General features: G+C 46.0%; 1 protein-coding gene across 1 annotated transcript; it reads left to right on the top strand.

Moving 5' to 3' along the window:
- Nucleotides 1–15,244: 15,244 nt before the first annotated feature.
- LOC119283388 lies at nucleotides 15,245–17,000 on the top strand. The gene is made up of 3 exons (XM_037562953.1): nucleotides 15,245–15,647; nucleotides 15,716–15,902; nucleotides 16,900–17,000. The coding sequence occupies exons 1-3, from the start codon at nucleotides 15,477–15,479 to the stop codon at nucleotides 16,998–17,000; spliced, it is 459 nt and encodes a 152-aa protein (XP_037418850.1). The 5' UTR covers nucleotides 15,245–15,476.
- The last annotated feature ends 1,059 nt before the right edge of the window (nucleotides 17,001–18,059 follow it).

The following is an 18,059-nucleotide window of genomic DNA, read 5'->3' as shown; positions in this document are numbered from 1 at the left end:
ATGTAAACCAATTCATTAATGGGACCGTTAAGAAAAGCACTCTTCACATCCATTTGTTGTAACTTAAAGTTATGATGAGAAGCATATGCAATCAACATGCGAATGGATTCAAGACGAGCAACGGGAGCAAAGGTTTCACCGTAGTCGATACCCTCGACTTGGGAGTAGCCTTGTGCTACCAAACGAGCCTTGTTGCGAATGCTAATCCCATGTGCATCTTGCTTGTTCTTGAATATCCACTTGGTTCCAATGACATTGTGGTTCCCCATTGGCCTTGGCACCAATCTCCATACTTTGTTGCGCTTGAAGTTGTTGAGTTCTTCGTGCATGGCATTGAGCCAATCCGGATCTTCTAGCGCCTCATAGACCTTGTGGGGTTCCACACAAGAGACAAACGCGTGATGCTCAAAATAATTTGCTAATTGTCTACGAGTGCTTACCCCCTTTCTTAAGCTTCCAAGCACATTCGTCATGAGATGATCCTTGGTGGAGAGCTTGGAAGCAACCTTGGCGGCACGACGCTCTAATTCCTCCTCGATGGTGAGTTGAGGAGCGGTTACTTGATCATCTTGAGCACCGTCATGAGCTTTTTCTTGATCTTAACTTGCTTGGGGGAGAGAACTTGCCCTTGGGCATCACTTGGTATGTCAACACCGTCTTGAGTATGATCTTGTCCTTGGTCTTGTTCCTGAGGTTGAGGGCCTTCACTTTGTTCTTCCGAAGCGTGTGGGCCTTGGGTTGGTGATGGCTCCACTTGAGTGGAGCATTGTCCTTCTCCTTCGGCCACAAGGGGTTCCTCAATGGGTAGGATGAAACCAACACCCATTCTTCTTATGGCTTGAGGAGGAATTTCATCACCTACATCACAAGTGCCACTTTGCTCCACTTGGGAGCCATTATTCTCATCAAACTTCACGTTACACGTCTCCTCAATAAGTCCCGTGGATTTATTGAGGACACGATAAGCATGAGAGTTTGTAGCATAACCAACGAATATGCCCTCATAAGCTCTAGCCTCAAATTTAGACAACCGAACACCTTTCTTGAGAATGAAACACTTACACCCGAATACCCGGAAGTACGTGAGGTTGGGCTTGTTACCGGTGAGTATCTCATATGGGGTCTTGTTCAAGCCCTTGCGGAGGTAGAGCCGATTGGATGCATGACACGCGGTGTTGATGGCTTCGGCCCAAAAGTTGTATGGAGACTTGAACTCCGCCATCATGGTCCTTGCCGCATCCATCAACGTCCGGTTCTTCCTCTCCGCAACACCGTTTTGTTGAGGGGTGTATGGTGCGGAATATTGATGCTTGATTCCCTCATCACTAAGAAATTCATCCAAGGTGTAGTTCTTGAACTCGGTGCCGTTGTCACTTCTTATTGTCAAGATCTTTGCATTGTGTTGACGATGTGCTTCATTTGCAAAGTCAATGATGGTTTGTTGGGTCTCGCTCTTCCTCTTGAAGAAATACACCCATGTGTACCTTGAGTAGTCATCCATAATCACCAAGCAATACTTCCTACCTCCAAGACTATCGAAGGATGGGGGCCCAAAAAGATCCATGTGAAGGAGCTCCAATGGCCTCTTTGAATAAATGATAGTCGTGGGAGGGTGAGCCTTCTCATGTAGCTTTCCTTCGATACAGACACTGCAATCACGATCTTTAACAAAACTAACATTCGTTAGTCCACGGACATGGTCCCCCTTGAGAAGACTTTGCAAAGATCTCATATTGACATGGGCTAAACGGCGATGCCAAAGCCATCCCACATCAACTTTAGCCATTAGGCATGTCGCGGTCTTAGTGGGTCGCTCCGAAAAGTTAATCACATATAGACCGTTCTTGACATGCCCAACAAAGGCTACTTTAAGAGTCTTGCTCCACAAGAGGGCCATGGTATCGATATCAAAGAAAGTGGCAAATCCCATGATTGCAAGTTGACGAACGGAAAGTAAATTGTATGCAAGGGACTCAACAAGCATGACCTTCTCGATCGTGAGATCATGAGAGATGACCACCTTGCCAAGTCCCAATACCTTAGAGGATGAGGCGTCACCCCACTCGACATTGGTGGGCATAGATGGAACTTTGTGCACGTCCACCACCAAGTCCTTGCTTCCGGTCATATGATTTGTAGCTCCGCTATCGAGCAACCATGATCCACCACCGGAAGCAAACACCTGCAAGAGATCAATGCTTGGTTTTAGGTACCCATTTTGTGATGGGTCCTTTGATGTTAGTAACAAGGGTCTTAGGAACCCAAATAGACCATTCAATATACTCATGAAGAGAACCAACAAATTTGGCATAAACATGCCCATCACTTGCACGGCATAACACATAAGAAGGATTAAAATCGCCGGCTTTGTTGGGAGGGGTGACATTGCCCTTCTTGACATTGTTCTTCTTCTTCTCCTCGGGGACACTCTCTCCCTCCCTCGCAAAGGTTTGCATGAGGGGAGGAGGTCGTTTGGTCTTGTCATTCTTCTTCTTGTTCTTGGAGTCGGGCACGTACCCAACCCCTTCCTTGGCCACACCTCTCTTCTTCCTCTTCTTCTTCTTCCACGGTGAGCTTGGCCTTCAAAGCAAGGTTAGGCTTCTTTGCCCGTTGAGAACGGAGCACCACATTGTCGGAGGTCTTGTCCAAAATGTTCATGGCAACAAACTCATCCAACACTTTGCTTGAGGTCAAAGTGTGGAAGTCCGGTCTTTGACGAATGACGGAGGACATGGCCTTGTGGTAGGGCATCATTGCCTTGAGGAATTTGCGCTTGATCCAATTGTCATCCGTGTCCTTACTCCCGTGATCTCGTAGTGAGACTGCGAGTTTGGTTACTCTCCGATAAAGCTCACGAGGTTCTTCATCTTCCTTTATTGCAAACTCATCGGCCTCATCTTGTACCACTTCATAGTTGGAGCATTGAATGCTTGCGCTTCCCCGGTAGAGAGACATGACACAATGCCATGCATCTTTGGCCAAGGCAAAGGGACGAACATGAGGTAGGTCTTCGGGTGGAATTGCATCTTGAATGATGAAGAGATCATTCTCATTGAATTGATTGTCCGCGGCTTCTCGAGGAGTGAAGTTGCTTGGATCACGTGGATAGAAACCTTCTTCAATGATTATCCAAAGGTTAGTGTTCACATGATTTAAATGACGTTTAAAGCGGTAAACCCAAGAATCAAAATCCTCATTTTTCACAATCTTAGGGGGAGGACCGGCATGATTCAAATGAGTGGAGGGAACCGGTCCACCATAAACAAGTGGTGGTTCCACATGGGCAAAGATGCCGATGCCATTCTTGCCACTAGAAGAAGGAGCCTTTTCACTACTAGCTTCCCCCTTGTCGGGGATAGCATCCGACACCTTGTTGGCGGGATCACCCACTTTCAACGGTACGGTGGATACTTTAAGCCCCTCAAGAAATTTAGTAAACATGCTTTCAACTTCGATCGTCATGGAGGTTTTCAATGTCTCCAAGGCCGCATTGAACTCCTCACGAGAGACCGAAGTTTCCCCAACTCCCGTAGACGAGATCGGATTCACACCGGAGTGTTCCTCCACACCGTCTACGGTATCAACCATACTCTTTGGACGGTAAAGTCCTTAATAAAGAGACGAGGCTCTGATACCAATTGAAAGGGTCGATATGGTTGACTAGAGGGGGGGGGGTGAATAGGCAACTACCAATTTTTAGCTTTTCTTTACCAAATTAAACTTTGCATCAAAGTAGGTTGTCTAGATGTGCAACTAGGTGAGCAAGCTATATGATGCAATAACAACAAGCATACAAGCAAGCAAGGGTAGAAACACTAAAGAGTTTGCACAAGTAAAGGTAAGAGATAACCAAGAGTGGATCCGGTGAAGACGAGGATGTGTTACCGAAGTTCCTTCCTTTTGAGGGGAAGTTGTTGGGGAACGTAGCAGAAATTCAAAATTTTCCTATGTGTCACCAAGATCTATCTATGGAGAAACCAGCAACGAGGGTAAGGAGAGTGCATCTACATACCCTTGTAGATCGCTAAGTGGAAGCGTTCAAGAGAACGGGGTTGAAGGAGTCGTACTCGTCGTGATTCAAATCACCGGAGATCCTAGTGCTGAACGGATGGCACCTCCGCGTTCAACACACGTACAGCCCGGTGACGTCTCCCATGCCTTGATCCAGCAAGGAGAGAAGGAGAGGTTGAGGAAGACTCTATCCAACAGCAGCACAACGGCGTGGTGGTGTTGGAGGAGCGTGGCAACCCTGCAGGGCTTCGCCAAGCACCGCGAGATATGAGGAGAAGGGAGAGAGGTGGGGCTGCACCAAGAGGAGAAGTTCTCGTGTGTTTAGCAGCCCCAAACCTCAACTATATATAGGGGGAAGGGGGGGGGCTGCGCCCCCTTTAGGGTTTCCCACCCCAAGGGGTGCGGCCAAGGGGGGAGGAGTGCCTCCCAAGTCAAGTGGAGGCCTCCCCCTTTAGGGTTTCCCCCTTCCCATGTGCATGGGCCTTGGGGGGCTGGTTCCCTTGGCCCATAAAGGCTAGCGCGCCCCCTTACAGCCCATGCTACTGTATTGGACATGGTGGAACAATTTCCGGACCTCCGGACCCCTCCGGAATCCTCCGGAACCTTCTGGAAGCTTCCCGGTACAATACCGAAAAAACCCGAACTTTTTCCGGAACCCGAACAACAACTTTCCATATATAAATCTTTACCTCCGGACTATTCCGGAACTCCTCGTGACGTCCGGGATCTCATCCGGGACTCCGAACAACATTCGGTAACCACATACAAACTTCCTTTATAACCCTAGCGTCATAGAACCTTAAGTGTGTAGACCCTACGGGTTCGGGAGACATGCAGACATGACCGAGACGTTCTCCGGTCAATAACCAACAGCTGGATCTGGATACCCATGTTGGCTCCCACATGTTCCACGTTGATCTCATCGGATGAACCACGATGTCAAGGACTCAATCGATCCCGTATATAATTCCCTTTGTCTAGCGGTATTGTACTTGCCCGAGATTCGATCCTCGGTATACCGGTACCTTGTTCAATCTCGTTACCGGCAAGTCTCTTTACTCGTTCCATAACACATCATCCCGTGATCAACTCCTTGATCACATTGTGCACATTATGATGATGTCCTACCGAGTGGGCCCAGAGATACCTCTCCGTTTACACGGAGTGACAAATCCCAGTCTCGATCCGTGTCAACCCAACAGACACTTTCGGAGATACCTGTAGTGCACCTTTATAATCACCCAGTTACGTTGTGACGTTTGATACACCCAAAGCATTCCTACGGTATCCGGGAGTTACACGATCTCATGGTCTAAGGAAGAGATACTTGACATTGTCAAAGCTCTAGCAAACGAACTACACGATCTTAGTGCTATGCTTAGGATTGGGTCTTGTCCATCACATCATTCTCCTAATGATGTGATCCCGTTATCAACGACATCCAATGTCCATAGCCAGGAAACCATGACTATCTGTTGATCACAACGAGCTAGTCAACTAGAGGCTCACTAGGGACATATTGTGGTCTATGTATTCACACGTGTATTACGATTTCCGGATAATATAGTTATAGCATGAATAAAAGACTATTATCATGAACAAAGGAATATAATAATAACTTATTTATTATTGCCTCTAGGGCATATTTCCAACAGTCTCCCACTTGCACTAGAGTCAATAATCTAGTTCACATCACCATGTGATTAACACTGACAGGTCACATCACCATGTGACCAACATCCAAATAGTCTTGGGTTTGATCATGTTGCTTGTGAGAGAGGTTTTTAGTCAACGGGTCTGAACCTTTCAGATCCGTGTGTGCTTTACAAATCTCTATGTCATCTCCTAGATGTAGCTACCACGTTCTATTTGGAGCCATTCCAAATAACTGTTCCACTTGGAGCTATTCTAAATTGTTGCCCCATTATACGTATCTGGTATCTCTACTTAGAGCTATCCGGATAGGTGTTAAGCTTGCATCGACGTAACCTTTACGACGAACTCTTTTACCACCTCCATAATCGAGAAAATTCCTTAGTCCACTAGTTACTAAGGATAACTTTGACCGCTGTCTGTGATCCATTCTTGGATCACTCTTGTACCCCTTGACTAACTCATGGCAAGGCACACTTCAGGTGCGGTACACAGCATAGCATACTGTAGAGCCTACGTCTAAAGCATAGGGGACGACCTTCGTCCTTTCTCTCTTTTCTGCCGAGGTCGAGCTTTAAGTCTTAACTTCGTACCTTACAACTCAGGCAAGAACTTCTTATTTGACTGATCCATCTTGAACACCTTCAAGATCATGTCAAGGTATGTGCTCATTTGAAAGTATTATTAAGCATTTTGATCTATCCTTATAGATCTTGATGTTCAATGTTCAAGTAGCTTAATCCAGGTTTTCTATTGAAAAACACCTTTCAAATAACCCTATATGCTTTCTAGAAAATCTACGTCATCTCTGATCTATGATATGTCGACAACATATATTCATCAGAAATTCTATAGTGCTCCCACTCACTTCTTTGGAAATACAAGTTTCTCATAAACTTTGTATAAACCCAAAATCTTTGATCATCTTATGAAAGTGCACATTCCAATTCCGAGATGCTTACTCCAGTCCTTAGAAGGATTGCTGGAGCTTTGCATACCTTTTAGCATCCTTAGGATCGACAAAACCTTTCTGATTGTATCGCATACAACCTTTCCTTACGACTGGTAAGGAAACTCGTTTTGACATCCATCTGCTAGATTTCATAAATGCAGCTTGTGCTAACGTGATTCCGACGGACTTAAGCATCGCTACGGATGAGAAAATCTCATCGTAGTCAACTCCTTGAACATGTGAAAAACTCTTCTCCACAAGTCGAGCTTCATAGATGGTGACATTACCATCCACGTCCGTCTTCTTCTTAAAGATCCATTTATCTCAATGGCTTGCCGATCATCGGGCAAGTCCACCAAAGTCCATGCTTTGTTCTGATACATGGATCCTATCTCGGATTTCATGGTTTCTAACCATTTGTCGGAATTTGGGCCCACCATCGCTTCTCCATAGCTCGTAGGTTCATTGTTGTCTAGCAACATGACCTTCAAGATAGGATTACTGTACCATTCTGAAGTAGTACGTATCCTTGTCACCCTACGAGGTACGACAGTGACTTGATCCGAAACTTCATGATCACTATCATAAGCTTCTACTTCAATTGGTGTAGGTGCCACATGAACAACTTCCTGTGCCCTGATACACACTGGTTGAAGTGACGGTTCAATAACCTCATCAAGTCTCCACCATCCTCCCACTCAACTTTCCAAGACAAACTTTTCCTCGAGAAAGGACCCGATTCAAGAAACAATCCATATTGCTTTCGGATCTGAATTAGGAGGTATACCCAACTGTTTTGGGTGTCCTATGAAGATGCATTTTATCCGCTTTGGGTTCGAGCTTATCAATCCTGAAACTTTTTCACATAAGCGTCGCAGCCCCAAACCTTTAAGAAACGACAACTTAGGTTTCTCTAAACCATAATTCATACGGTGTCATCTCAACGGAATTACGTGGTGCCCTATTTAAAGTGAATGTGGTTGTCTCTAATGCCTAACCCATGAACAATAGTGGTAATTCGATAAGAGACATCATGGTACGCACCATATCCAATAGGGTGCAACTATGATGTTCGGACACATCATCACACTATGGTGTTCCAGGCGGTATTAATTGCGAAACAATTTCCACAATGTCTTAATTGTGTGCCAAAACTCGTAACTCAAATAGACATTTTATCCTCTTGTCACAATGATCTTCTACTTCACTCTGAAATTACTTGAACCATTCAATAATTCAGACTTGTGTTTCATCAAGAAAATATTCTCAACATCTACTCGAATCATCTGTGAAGTAAGAACATAAGATATTCACTGCATGCCTCAGCACTCATTGGACTGCACACATCAAAAATGTGTTGCTTCCAACAAGTTGCTATCTTGTTCCATTTTACTGAAACCGAGGTTTTTCAGTCATCTTGCCTATGTGGTATGATTTGCATATCTCAAGTGATTCAAAATCAAGTGACTCCAAATGATCCATCTGCATGGAGTTTCTTCATGCATATACACCAATAGACATGGTTCGCATGTCTCAAACTTTTCAAAAACGAGTGAGTCCAAAGATCCATCAACATGGAGCTTCTTCATGCGTTTTATACCATTATGACTTACATGGCAGTGCCACAAGTAAGTGGTACTATCATTACTATCTTATATCTTTTGGCATGAAAATGTGTATCGCTACGATCGAGATTCAATAAACCATTCCTTTAGGTGCAAGACCATTGAAGGTATTATTCAAATAAATAGAGTAACCATTATTCTCTTTAAATGAATAACCGTATTGCGATAGACATAATCCAATTATGTCTATGTTCAACGCAAACACCAAATGACAATTATTCAGGTTTAACACTAATCTTGATGGTAGAGGGAGCGTGCGATGTTTGATCACATCAAACTTGGAAACACTTCCAACACTTATCGTCAGCTCACCTTCAGCTAGTCTTCGTTTATTCCTTAGCTTTTATTTCGAGTTACTAACACTTAGCAACCGAACCGGTATCCAATACCCTGGTGCTACTAGGAGTACTAGTAAAGTACACATTAACATAATGTATATCCTATATACTTCTATCGACCTTGCCAGCCTTCTCATCTACCAAGTATCTAGGGTAATCCTGCTCCAGTGGTTGTTCCCCTTATTACAGAAGCACTTAGTCTTGGGTTTGGGTTCAACCTTGGGTTTCTTCACTAGAGCAGCAGCTGATTTGCCGTTTCATGAAGTATCCCTTCTTGCCCTTGCCCTTCTTGAAACTAGTGGTTTCACCAACCATCAACAATTGATGCTCCTTCTTGATTTCTACTTTCGCGGTGTCAAACATCACGAATACCTCAAGGATCATCATATCTATCCCTGATATGTTATAGTTCATCACGAAGCTCTAGCAGCTTGGTGGCAATGACTTTGGGGAAACATCACTATCTCATCTGGAAGATCAACTCCCACTCGATTCAAGTGATTGTTGCACTCAACAATCTGAGCACAAGCTCAACGATTGAGCTTTTCTCCCTTAGTTTGCAGGCTAAGAAAATCGTCGGAGGTCTCATACCTCTTGACGTGGGCACGAGCCTGAAATCCCAATTTCAGCCCTTGAAACATCTCATATGTTCCGCGATGTTTCGAAAACGTCTTTAGTGCCTCAACTCTAAACCATTTAACTGAACTATCACGTAGTTATCAAAACGTGTATGTCCGATGTTCGTAACATCCACAAACGACGTTTGGGGTTCAGCACACTGAGCGGTACATTAAGGACATAAGCTTTCTATTGTCCGCATAATCGCTACTTTCAACTTTCAACTATATTTTCTCTAGGAACATATCTAAACAGTGGAACTAAAGCGCGAGCTTACGACATAATTTGCAAAAGGTCTTTTGACTATGTTCAGGATAATTAAGTTCATCTTATGAACTCCCACTCAGATAGACATCCCTCTGGTCATCTAAGTGATTACATGATCCGAGTCAACTAGGCCGTGTCCGATCATCACGTGAGACGGACTAGTCATCATCGGTGAACATCTTCATGTTGATCGTATCTACTATACGACTCATGCTCGACCTTTCGGTCTCCGTGTTCCGAGGCCATGTCTGTACATGCTAGACTCGTCAAGTTAACCCTAAGTGTTTTCGCTGTGTAAAATTGTCTTACACCCGTTGTATGTGAACGTAAGAATCCATCACACCTGATCATCATGTGGTGCTTAGAAGCGACGAACTGTAGCAACGGTGCACAGTTAGGGGAGAACACTTCTTGAAATTTTGTAAGGGATCATCTTATTTACTACCGTCGTCCTAAGTAAACAAGATGCATAATCATAATAAACATCACATGCAATTATATAGTTGTGACATGATATGGCCAATATCATATAGCTCCATTGATCTTCATCTTCGGGGCTCCATGATCATCTTGTCACCGGCTTGACACCATGATCTCCATCATCATGATCTCCATCATCGTGTCTTCATGAAGTTGTCACGCCAACGACTACTTCTACTTCTATGGCTAACGCGTTAGCAATAAAGTAAAGTAAGTTACATGGCGTTGTTCAATGACACGCAGGTCATACAATAAATTAAGACAACTCCTATGGCTCCTGCCGGTTGTCATACTCATCGACATGCAAGTCGTGAATCCTATTACAAGAACATGATCAATCTCATACATCACATATCATTCATCACATTTTTCTTGGCCATATCACATCACATAGCATACCCTGCAAAAACAAGTTAGACGTCCTCTAATTGTTGTTTGCATGTTTTACGTGGCTGCTATGGGTTTCTAGCAAGAACGTTTCTTACCTACGCAAAACCACAACGTGATATGCCAATTGCTATTTACCCTTCATAAGGACCCTTTTCATCGAATCCGTTCCGACTAAAGTGGGAGAGACTGGCACCCGCTAGCCACCTTATGCACCAAGTGCATGTCAATCGGTGGAACCTGTCTCACGTAAGAGTACGTGTAAGGTCGGTCCGGGCCGCTTCATCCCACAATACCTTCGAAACAAGATTGGACTAGTAACGGTAAGAATATTGAACAAAATCAACGCCCACAACTACTTTGTGTTCTACTCGTGCAAAGAAACTACGCAATAGACCTAGCTCTGATACCACTGTTGGGGAACGTAGCAGAAATTCAAAATTTTCCTACGTGTCACCAAGATCTATCTATGGAGAAACCAGCAACGAGGGGAAGGAGAGTGCATTTACATACCCTTGTAGATCGCTAAGCGGAAGCGTTCAAGAGAACGGGGTTGAAGGAGTCGCACTCGTCGTGATTCAAATCACCGGAGATCCTAGTGCCGAACGGACGGCACCTCCGCGTTCAACACACGTACAGCCCGGTGACGTCTCCCACGCCTTGATCCAGTAAGGAGAGAAGGAGAGGTTGAGGAAGACTCCATCCAACAGCAGCACAACGGCGTGGTGGTGGTGGAGGAGCGTGGCAACCCTGCAGGGCTTCGCCAAGCACCGCGAGATATGAGGAGAAGGGAGAGAGGTAGGGCTGCACCAAGAGGAGAAGTTCTCGTGTGTTTAGCAGCCCCAAACCTCAACTATATATAGGGGGAAGGGGGGGCTGCGCCCCCTTTAGGGTTTCCCACCCCAAGGGGTGCGGCCAAGGGGGGAGGAGTGCCTCCCAAGTCAAGTGGAGGCCTCCCCCTTTAGGGTTTCCCCCTTCCCATGCGCATGGGCCTTGGGGGGTTGGTTCCCTTGGCCCATAAAGGCTAGGGCGCCCCCTTACAGCCCATGCTACTGTATTGGACGTGGTTGAACAATTTCCGGACCTCCGGACCCCTCCGGAATCCTCCGGAACCTTCTGGACGCTTCCCGGTACAATACCGAAAAAACCCGAACTTTTTCCGGAACCCGAAAAACAACTTTCCATATATAAATCTTTACCTCCGGACTATTCCGGAACTCCTCGTGACGTCCGGGATCTCATCCGGGACTCCGAACAACATTCGGTAACCACATACAAACTTTCTTTATAACCCTAGCGTCATCGAACCTTAAGTGTGTAGACCCTACGGGTTCGGGAGACATGCAGACATGACCGAGACGTTCTCCGGTCAATAACCAACAGCGGGATCTGGATACCCATGTTGGCTCCCACATGTTCCATGATGATCTCATCGGATGAACCACGATGTCAAGGACTCAATCGATCCCGTATACAATTCCCTTTGTCTAGCGGTATTATACTTGCCCGAGATTCGATCGTCGGTATACCGATACCTTGTTCAATCTCGTTACCGGCAAGTCTCTTTACTCGTTCCGTAACACATCATCCCGTGATCAACTCCTTGATCACATTGTGCACATTATGATGATGTCCTACCGAGTGGGCCCAGAGATACCTCTCCGTTTACACGGAGTGACAAATCCCAGTCTCGATCCGTGTCAACCCAACAGACACTTTCGGAGATACCTGTAGTGCACCTTTATAATCACCCAGTTACGTTGTGACGTTTGATACACCCAAAGCATTCCTACGGTATCCGGGAGTTACACGATCTCATGGTCTAAGGAAGAGATACTTGACATTGGCAAAGCTCTAGCAAATGAACTACACGATCTTAGTGCTATGCTTAGGATTGGGTCTTGTCCATCACATCATTCTCCTAATGATGTGATCCCGTTATCAACGACATCCAATGTCCATAGCCAGGAAACCATGACTATCTGTTGATCACAACAGCTAGTCAACTAGAGGCTCACTAGGGACATATTGTGGTCTATGTATTCACACGTGTATTACGATTTCCGGATAATACAGTTATAGCATGAATAAAAGACTATTATCATGAACAAAGAAATATAATAATAACTTATTTATTATTGCCTCTAGGGCATATTTCCAACAGAAGTACGTCTTCGTTGGAGCGGTGTGGAGGCACAATGCTCCCCAAGAAGCCACTAGGGCCACCGTATTCTCCTCACGCCCTCACACAATGCGAGATGCTGTGATTCCACTATTGGTGCCCTTGAAGGCGGCGACCGAACCTTTACAAACAAGGTTGGGGCAATCTCCACAACTTAATCGGAGGCTCCCAACAAGACCACGAAGCTTCACCACAATGGAATATGGCTCCAAGGTGACCTCAACCGTCTAGGGTGCTCAAACACCCAAGAGTGATAAGATCCGCTAGGGATGAGTGGGGGAATCGAAAATCCCTTGGTGGAAGTGTAGATCGGGGCCTTCTCAACCACTCCCGAGCAAATCAACAAGTTTGATTGGCTAGAGAGATAGATCGGGCGAAAATGAAGCTTGGAGTATTTAATGGAGCTTGAGCAATAAATGGAGCTTGGAGGAGGAAGAGGTAGGTGAGAAGGAAGAAGGGACTCCCTTTTATAGTGGGGGCAACAATCCCATTGCCCCCCACCAACCAGCCCCGCACAGGGTGGTACTACCGTGAGAGGGGGCGGTACTACCGCCAGGACAGTGGTACTGCCGCCCCAGCCAGCGGTACTGCCGCGCTGAGGAGACTAATAGGGAACAGATCCAATTCTACGGTACTACCGCGGTGGTAGGGCGGTACTACCGCTCCAGGAACGATACTACCGCCACTACAACCGTGACTAGTGCCGCAAAACCCGACACGAGAAAAAGACCTCTCGAATCGAGACGGTAGAAGCCAGACTGCCCAACGGTACTACGGCAGTGGGGTCAAGGGCGGTAGTACTGCTGTGGAGCGGTACTGCTGCTTGTGACCCTTCGGCCGTAGTACCGCAGGCAGTGCGGTACTACCGCTGGGGTGAGAGGGAGAGGGAGAAGAGATCTCTCAAAGAAGCTGAGGACCAGGCGGAGGTGCCAGGCCCCCGGCGGTACTACTGCTGTGGAGCCACGGCGGTACTGCCGCTGCGGAGCGGTACTGCCGCTTGTGGCTTCTCAGCGATACTACCGCTGGGTGCACGGTACTGCCGCTTAGACCCAGACAGGACAAGGAAGAGAGGAGATATCTCTTCAATGGACAGGAAAAGCTCGGAGGGTGAGAAGCTGATGTGTACGTGATGATTTCACCCATGCAAAACCCCAGCGGACCCCCTTTTGATAGTACGGTGCCCTCTACGCAACTAGTCCGCCGAGAAAGAAACGAAAGAGCTACACCGTCTTGTAATACACTCCGAGGGGAAGAAGGCGTCTCGTGTCAAGGGAGAATATGTGAATAATTCAAAGCACAAGATTAGTCCGCAAACATGTTGTCATCAATCACCAAAACTACCTTGAGAGAGATATGCCGTAACAACGAGGCCATTGCGGTATCAGACTAGGTTGTTGCCACCATCCTATCGTATTCCTCCCGATGTACTCATCAAGCAACTCTCTCTTGAATCACACGAGGCCATTGTGATATCGGACTAGGTTGTTTTCACCTTACGTATTTTATTATTATTCCATGGCAACGCACGGGCATTCAGCTAGTAGGTCTAACAAGAATATAATCAAGCCATCCGAAGCCATCACTCACACCTACAAAATTCAATAATGTAGAGTGCTCTCACTTCTCATATTTAAAACTGGTGTCGTCACTGATTCATCCACATAACGCATCGGAACGCACAACCGGTGCAGTAGACCTAAAGCGTACATCGCATGCACACGTTTTACATGCCGCCATCATCATCAAACGCTAACCCATCTTCAGGAGAGAGATCTGCATCATCCTTGCCAGTCCGTCCATCCGTCAACGCCACCACGGCGTCCAACGGCGCCACCACCCCGTGCTCGTCCGTCCAGACGCGAATATTCTGAAAAGTCTGTCGTGCGTAGCACCTGCCGACTAGGCATGACACATCATAGCACTTGTCAGCCAGGCATGACTTGACATCTCCACCGAAAGCTCCGTGCAAGACGAAGACGCTCCACCTCCTGCCTCTGTCTTCCAGCTCTGCTCCACAAATGATGCTTCCAAGCGAGAAAACGACACCGCAGTACCGCCATCGTCCAATCTGAAAGCCAAAAGTGTATCGCAGTACCACAAACGATCCCCCGGAGCAATACGAGTGGGTAGACAGTAGTTACACGATGTTGCCTTCATCAAGGTAACAACGCAGAACGCCGTCATCGCCTGCCATTGGCTCGGGTTTCACCGAAAACTATGTCTTTCCGACTCACAGCCGGAACTAAGATGACGGATCTCGAGATCTGACCATCTAGCCTCTGGCCGACCACCTCCGACGAAGGAGTTGGCTACCATCGCCAGCGGCATCGGCCATATCAGATCTGACCGGAGACGCCGTGTCAACAAGGCCATACCCCCACGAAGCCGCCGGAGCAGCGCCGAACCGCCCGGAAAGACGAAGACCGAAGGGAGTTTTCTCGCGCCGCCGGGGCCATACAAGGGTATTAAAAGGGTTCGCTTCGTCTCCGCTTTTCACACACGCATCTCCACCTCCCGATCCCAGTGACGCCCACGCCCATTTTCGTCACCGGCATGTGCTCGCCATAGGCCACCGTCGGCTTCCCATCTTCCCTGGCGCCGCCCCCATTGGGAGCCTTTGGAGGCTATGAACGAGGTGCGCCGAGTTTTCGACCTCGACCTCGCCCAACCCGCTGGCGGCGGCCGCGGTACGCGACCTCTCCCCGATCAGGCCCCTTGTCCCGCCATCCCGGCCGCCAGCCGTCAGCGTCGCGCCATCGTCTTCACCTTGGTGCCGCCATCTCCTTCTTGCCTATCCTCGACTTCTACGCCCGGGGACTGCCCTGCCTACCTATCTCCACCAGCGAGCTCTGGGCGGCCTGTCCTAGACAAGAAATAGTGGATTTCCTTGCCGGCTCTAGCGACGAGCTGCGCGCGAGGATACACGGGAAAAAATTGTAGGAGGGAGGACCGTACAGTTCGGCATGGCCGGGTTCCGGCCGGTGCACTCGCCGCCGGCATTGCCTACCAGGCCATGTCACGCTGGCACTTCCCTGCCGGAGTGCCGGGCCTGGACGTCAAGGCGGAGAACGGCGTCCTCCATCTCGGATGGAAAGGGCGCATGGTGGCCGTCGCCTCCGCCTTTGATTAATCTGGTGAGTTCGACCATCATTGCCGTCACCAGATAAATGCTTATTAATTCTTCCATGTGTGTTCCACCTAGGGGGCCGTCCTCGGCCGAGCGCATAGCCGTCGCACGGAAGGGAGACGAGGCTACATCGTCCGGGAGAGAATAGGCTTGGCCGGGATGCCCACTTTTTGTTCGACGGAATGCCGGCCTCACCAACGCCATGCCGGGCGATCGACCGTTTACGCATCGCATCCTACTCCATCAGAATCCTCTAAAGCTGGTGAGGATTAGCATTGAAACCGATCATTTTCCCCTTGATCATTACTTGGAGAGTTGGTGTTTGATATGCTGTGCCAAGCTAGAACATACACTGGATATTTCAGGCTTGCATTCATAATTTCTTATGCTGATCAGTGATCACTTTGCTCTGCTTTTTCTTTAAAAAAGACCAATGCGGCTTATATGCTTCAGCACACTGTATACCGAAGTTATGACGTTATCCAAGCAACCCACTTTGAAGCAAGCCCGATCCTTTTCTCATTTCAGCAATCAAGTGATGGATTCAAAATTCTTTTTTTTACGGATTCGAAATTCTGATATGTACTAACTGTTTCTATGTGTTTGTAGCAACTTTTAAACAATGTCTTCACACATCAGCAATTTTGACTTGTAAGCACATGTTAATTCAGTTTGCAGAATGAAATCTTAAATGACATTGTGATTTGCTTACACAAACACAGCTATAGCAAATGAGATAGGGAGTGTAAGTGATCATTCAGAGTCAGTGACATCCGGTTAGTAACCTAATATAATAAAGAACATATTTCTGTTTCTGGTTCCTGACCATAAAGCCCACAAGTGAGAAATTGCTGTTTTGAACTCAGGACTATCTTTTTTCTCAGTAAGAAGTGTTTCTTTTTTTGCCCTTCTGCATGCTATGCAGCAACTGGATGCACCATCAGAGTGGCTGTGAGATTGTAAGGTTGAATCTGAATTTGGGGAATCTGTGTTCTAGCGCCATTAAACATCAGGTTGCTGGGCGTTCATTTAGGATACAAGATCAAACATTAGAATTCACGAACATCTTTCCGGCAAATACAAATCAAGTTGTGTATAGATGGGATGTCGCTTGCCTGCTTTGATGATTACTAAAGATTTGAGAGAGTATAAATGTAGTATGGGCATTTTCTTCTGTTATCTTTCTTGAGGTGTTATCACAACATGTTTTTTTTGGTGAATTATTGTTCTGTGAACTTAACAAATACGTGTTGTTACAGATGTGCATAGTGCTGAAGTAGATGCTGCATATGAGCATCACGCAATGGCTAACACCGCCACAATGAATGAAAGGTACAATTTCAGAAAAAGCAATATCTGAATTTTTAATTTTTCATTCACATTCTCGGTGGTTTTAGTGCTAATAATTCAGAATCAATGATAGGTTTATAAGGTGTTTGCTTAGAGCTTTGACTATTTTCTATGCTGATGTGTGACTCTCATCGAAAAAAATTGTATTCTTTGACATTTTTCTTTGGTTAATTGAGTTGATGTCAGTCAAATCTTAAGCAATGGATATCATTCATACTTTGAATTCCACTGTTTTCTATGAGAAAAAAACTGTTGTCAGATTATATGCTACTCTGTTGTTGTGTTACAGAACATGTCCTTTGGTCTTTGTTTGATCTAAATAACAGTTGCATTCATCTTCATCCATTTATAAGTATGCTTCATATACCACTTGTGACTTGTGTTACTGTCTACTGTCATATCAGGACATGAAAAGCTAATTCCTTCTCCCTTGTGTTCTCTTTTTTGTTAAAATTACTTAACACAAAAGAAAGAAAAATCAATCCTCCTTTGTACTAATCTTACTCTTTTCAATTTAACTAAATTGGTTGTTTATAGGAAAATGATGTGTCTACAGATAACTACTGCACAAAATTAACTCCATCTAATACCCATTTCTCCTGTGGAGAAATATCTGAGCATGCTTATCAGTGCAATATTGTGAGAAGGTATCATTTGCTGCATAATTTTCAGAGGACTCATCTGGCAATCTGTTGCCTTTTCAATTTCAACTACATGTCTGGTTTTACACTATCCATTTCGGACTTTTGTACCTAGCTATTGCTGTGACAAAAGACCTTTTCTCTAAAAATGTAAGCTGGGGCCAAATGTATTGCTTACAGTCAATTTTCTATCTATATTGCATTTTTCTATCTATGTTGCTGGGGCCAATTGTATTGCTTACACTATCCATTTCAGACTTCTGCACGTGTTCCTAATGTTTCCACCTCAGTTTTCTTCACAAATTTGATTGACCATAGAAAATAGTGCGTCCCCAGACCATATTTTTGGGGAGATTCCTTGGAACATTTTAGGAAGGCACAGATTAAAGAGGTAATTTTCATATAATCTTCAGCCGTAACTGGAAGCT

The sequence above is a fragment of the Triticum dicoccoides genome, chromosome 4A (genome assembly GCF_002162155.2).
Source record: "Triticum dicoccoides isolate Atlit2015 ecotype Zavitan chromosome 4A, WEW_v2.0, whole genome shotgun sequence".
NCBI classification, from domain to species: Eukaryota; Viridiplantae; Streptophyta; class Magnoliopsida; order Poales; family Poaceae; genus Triticum; species Triticum dicoccoides.
The sequence above is the reverse complement of the archived record's forward strand: the minus strand, read 5'-3'. Positions and strand labels throughout refer to the sequence as shown.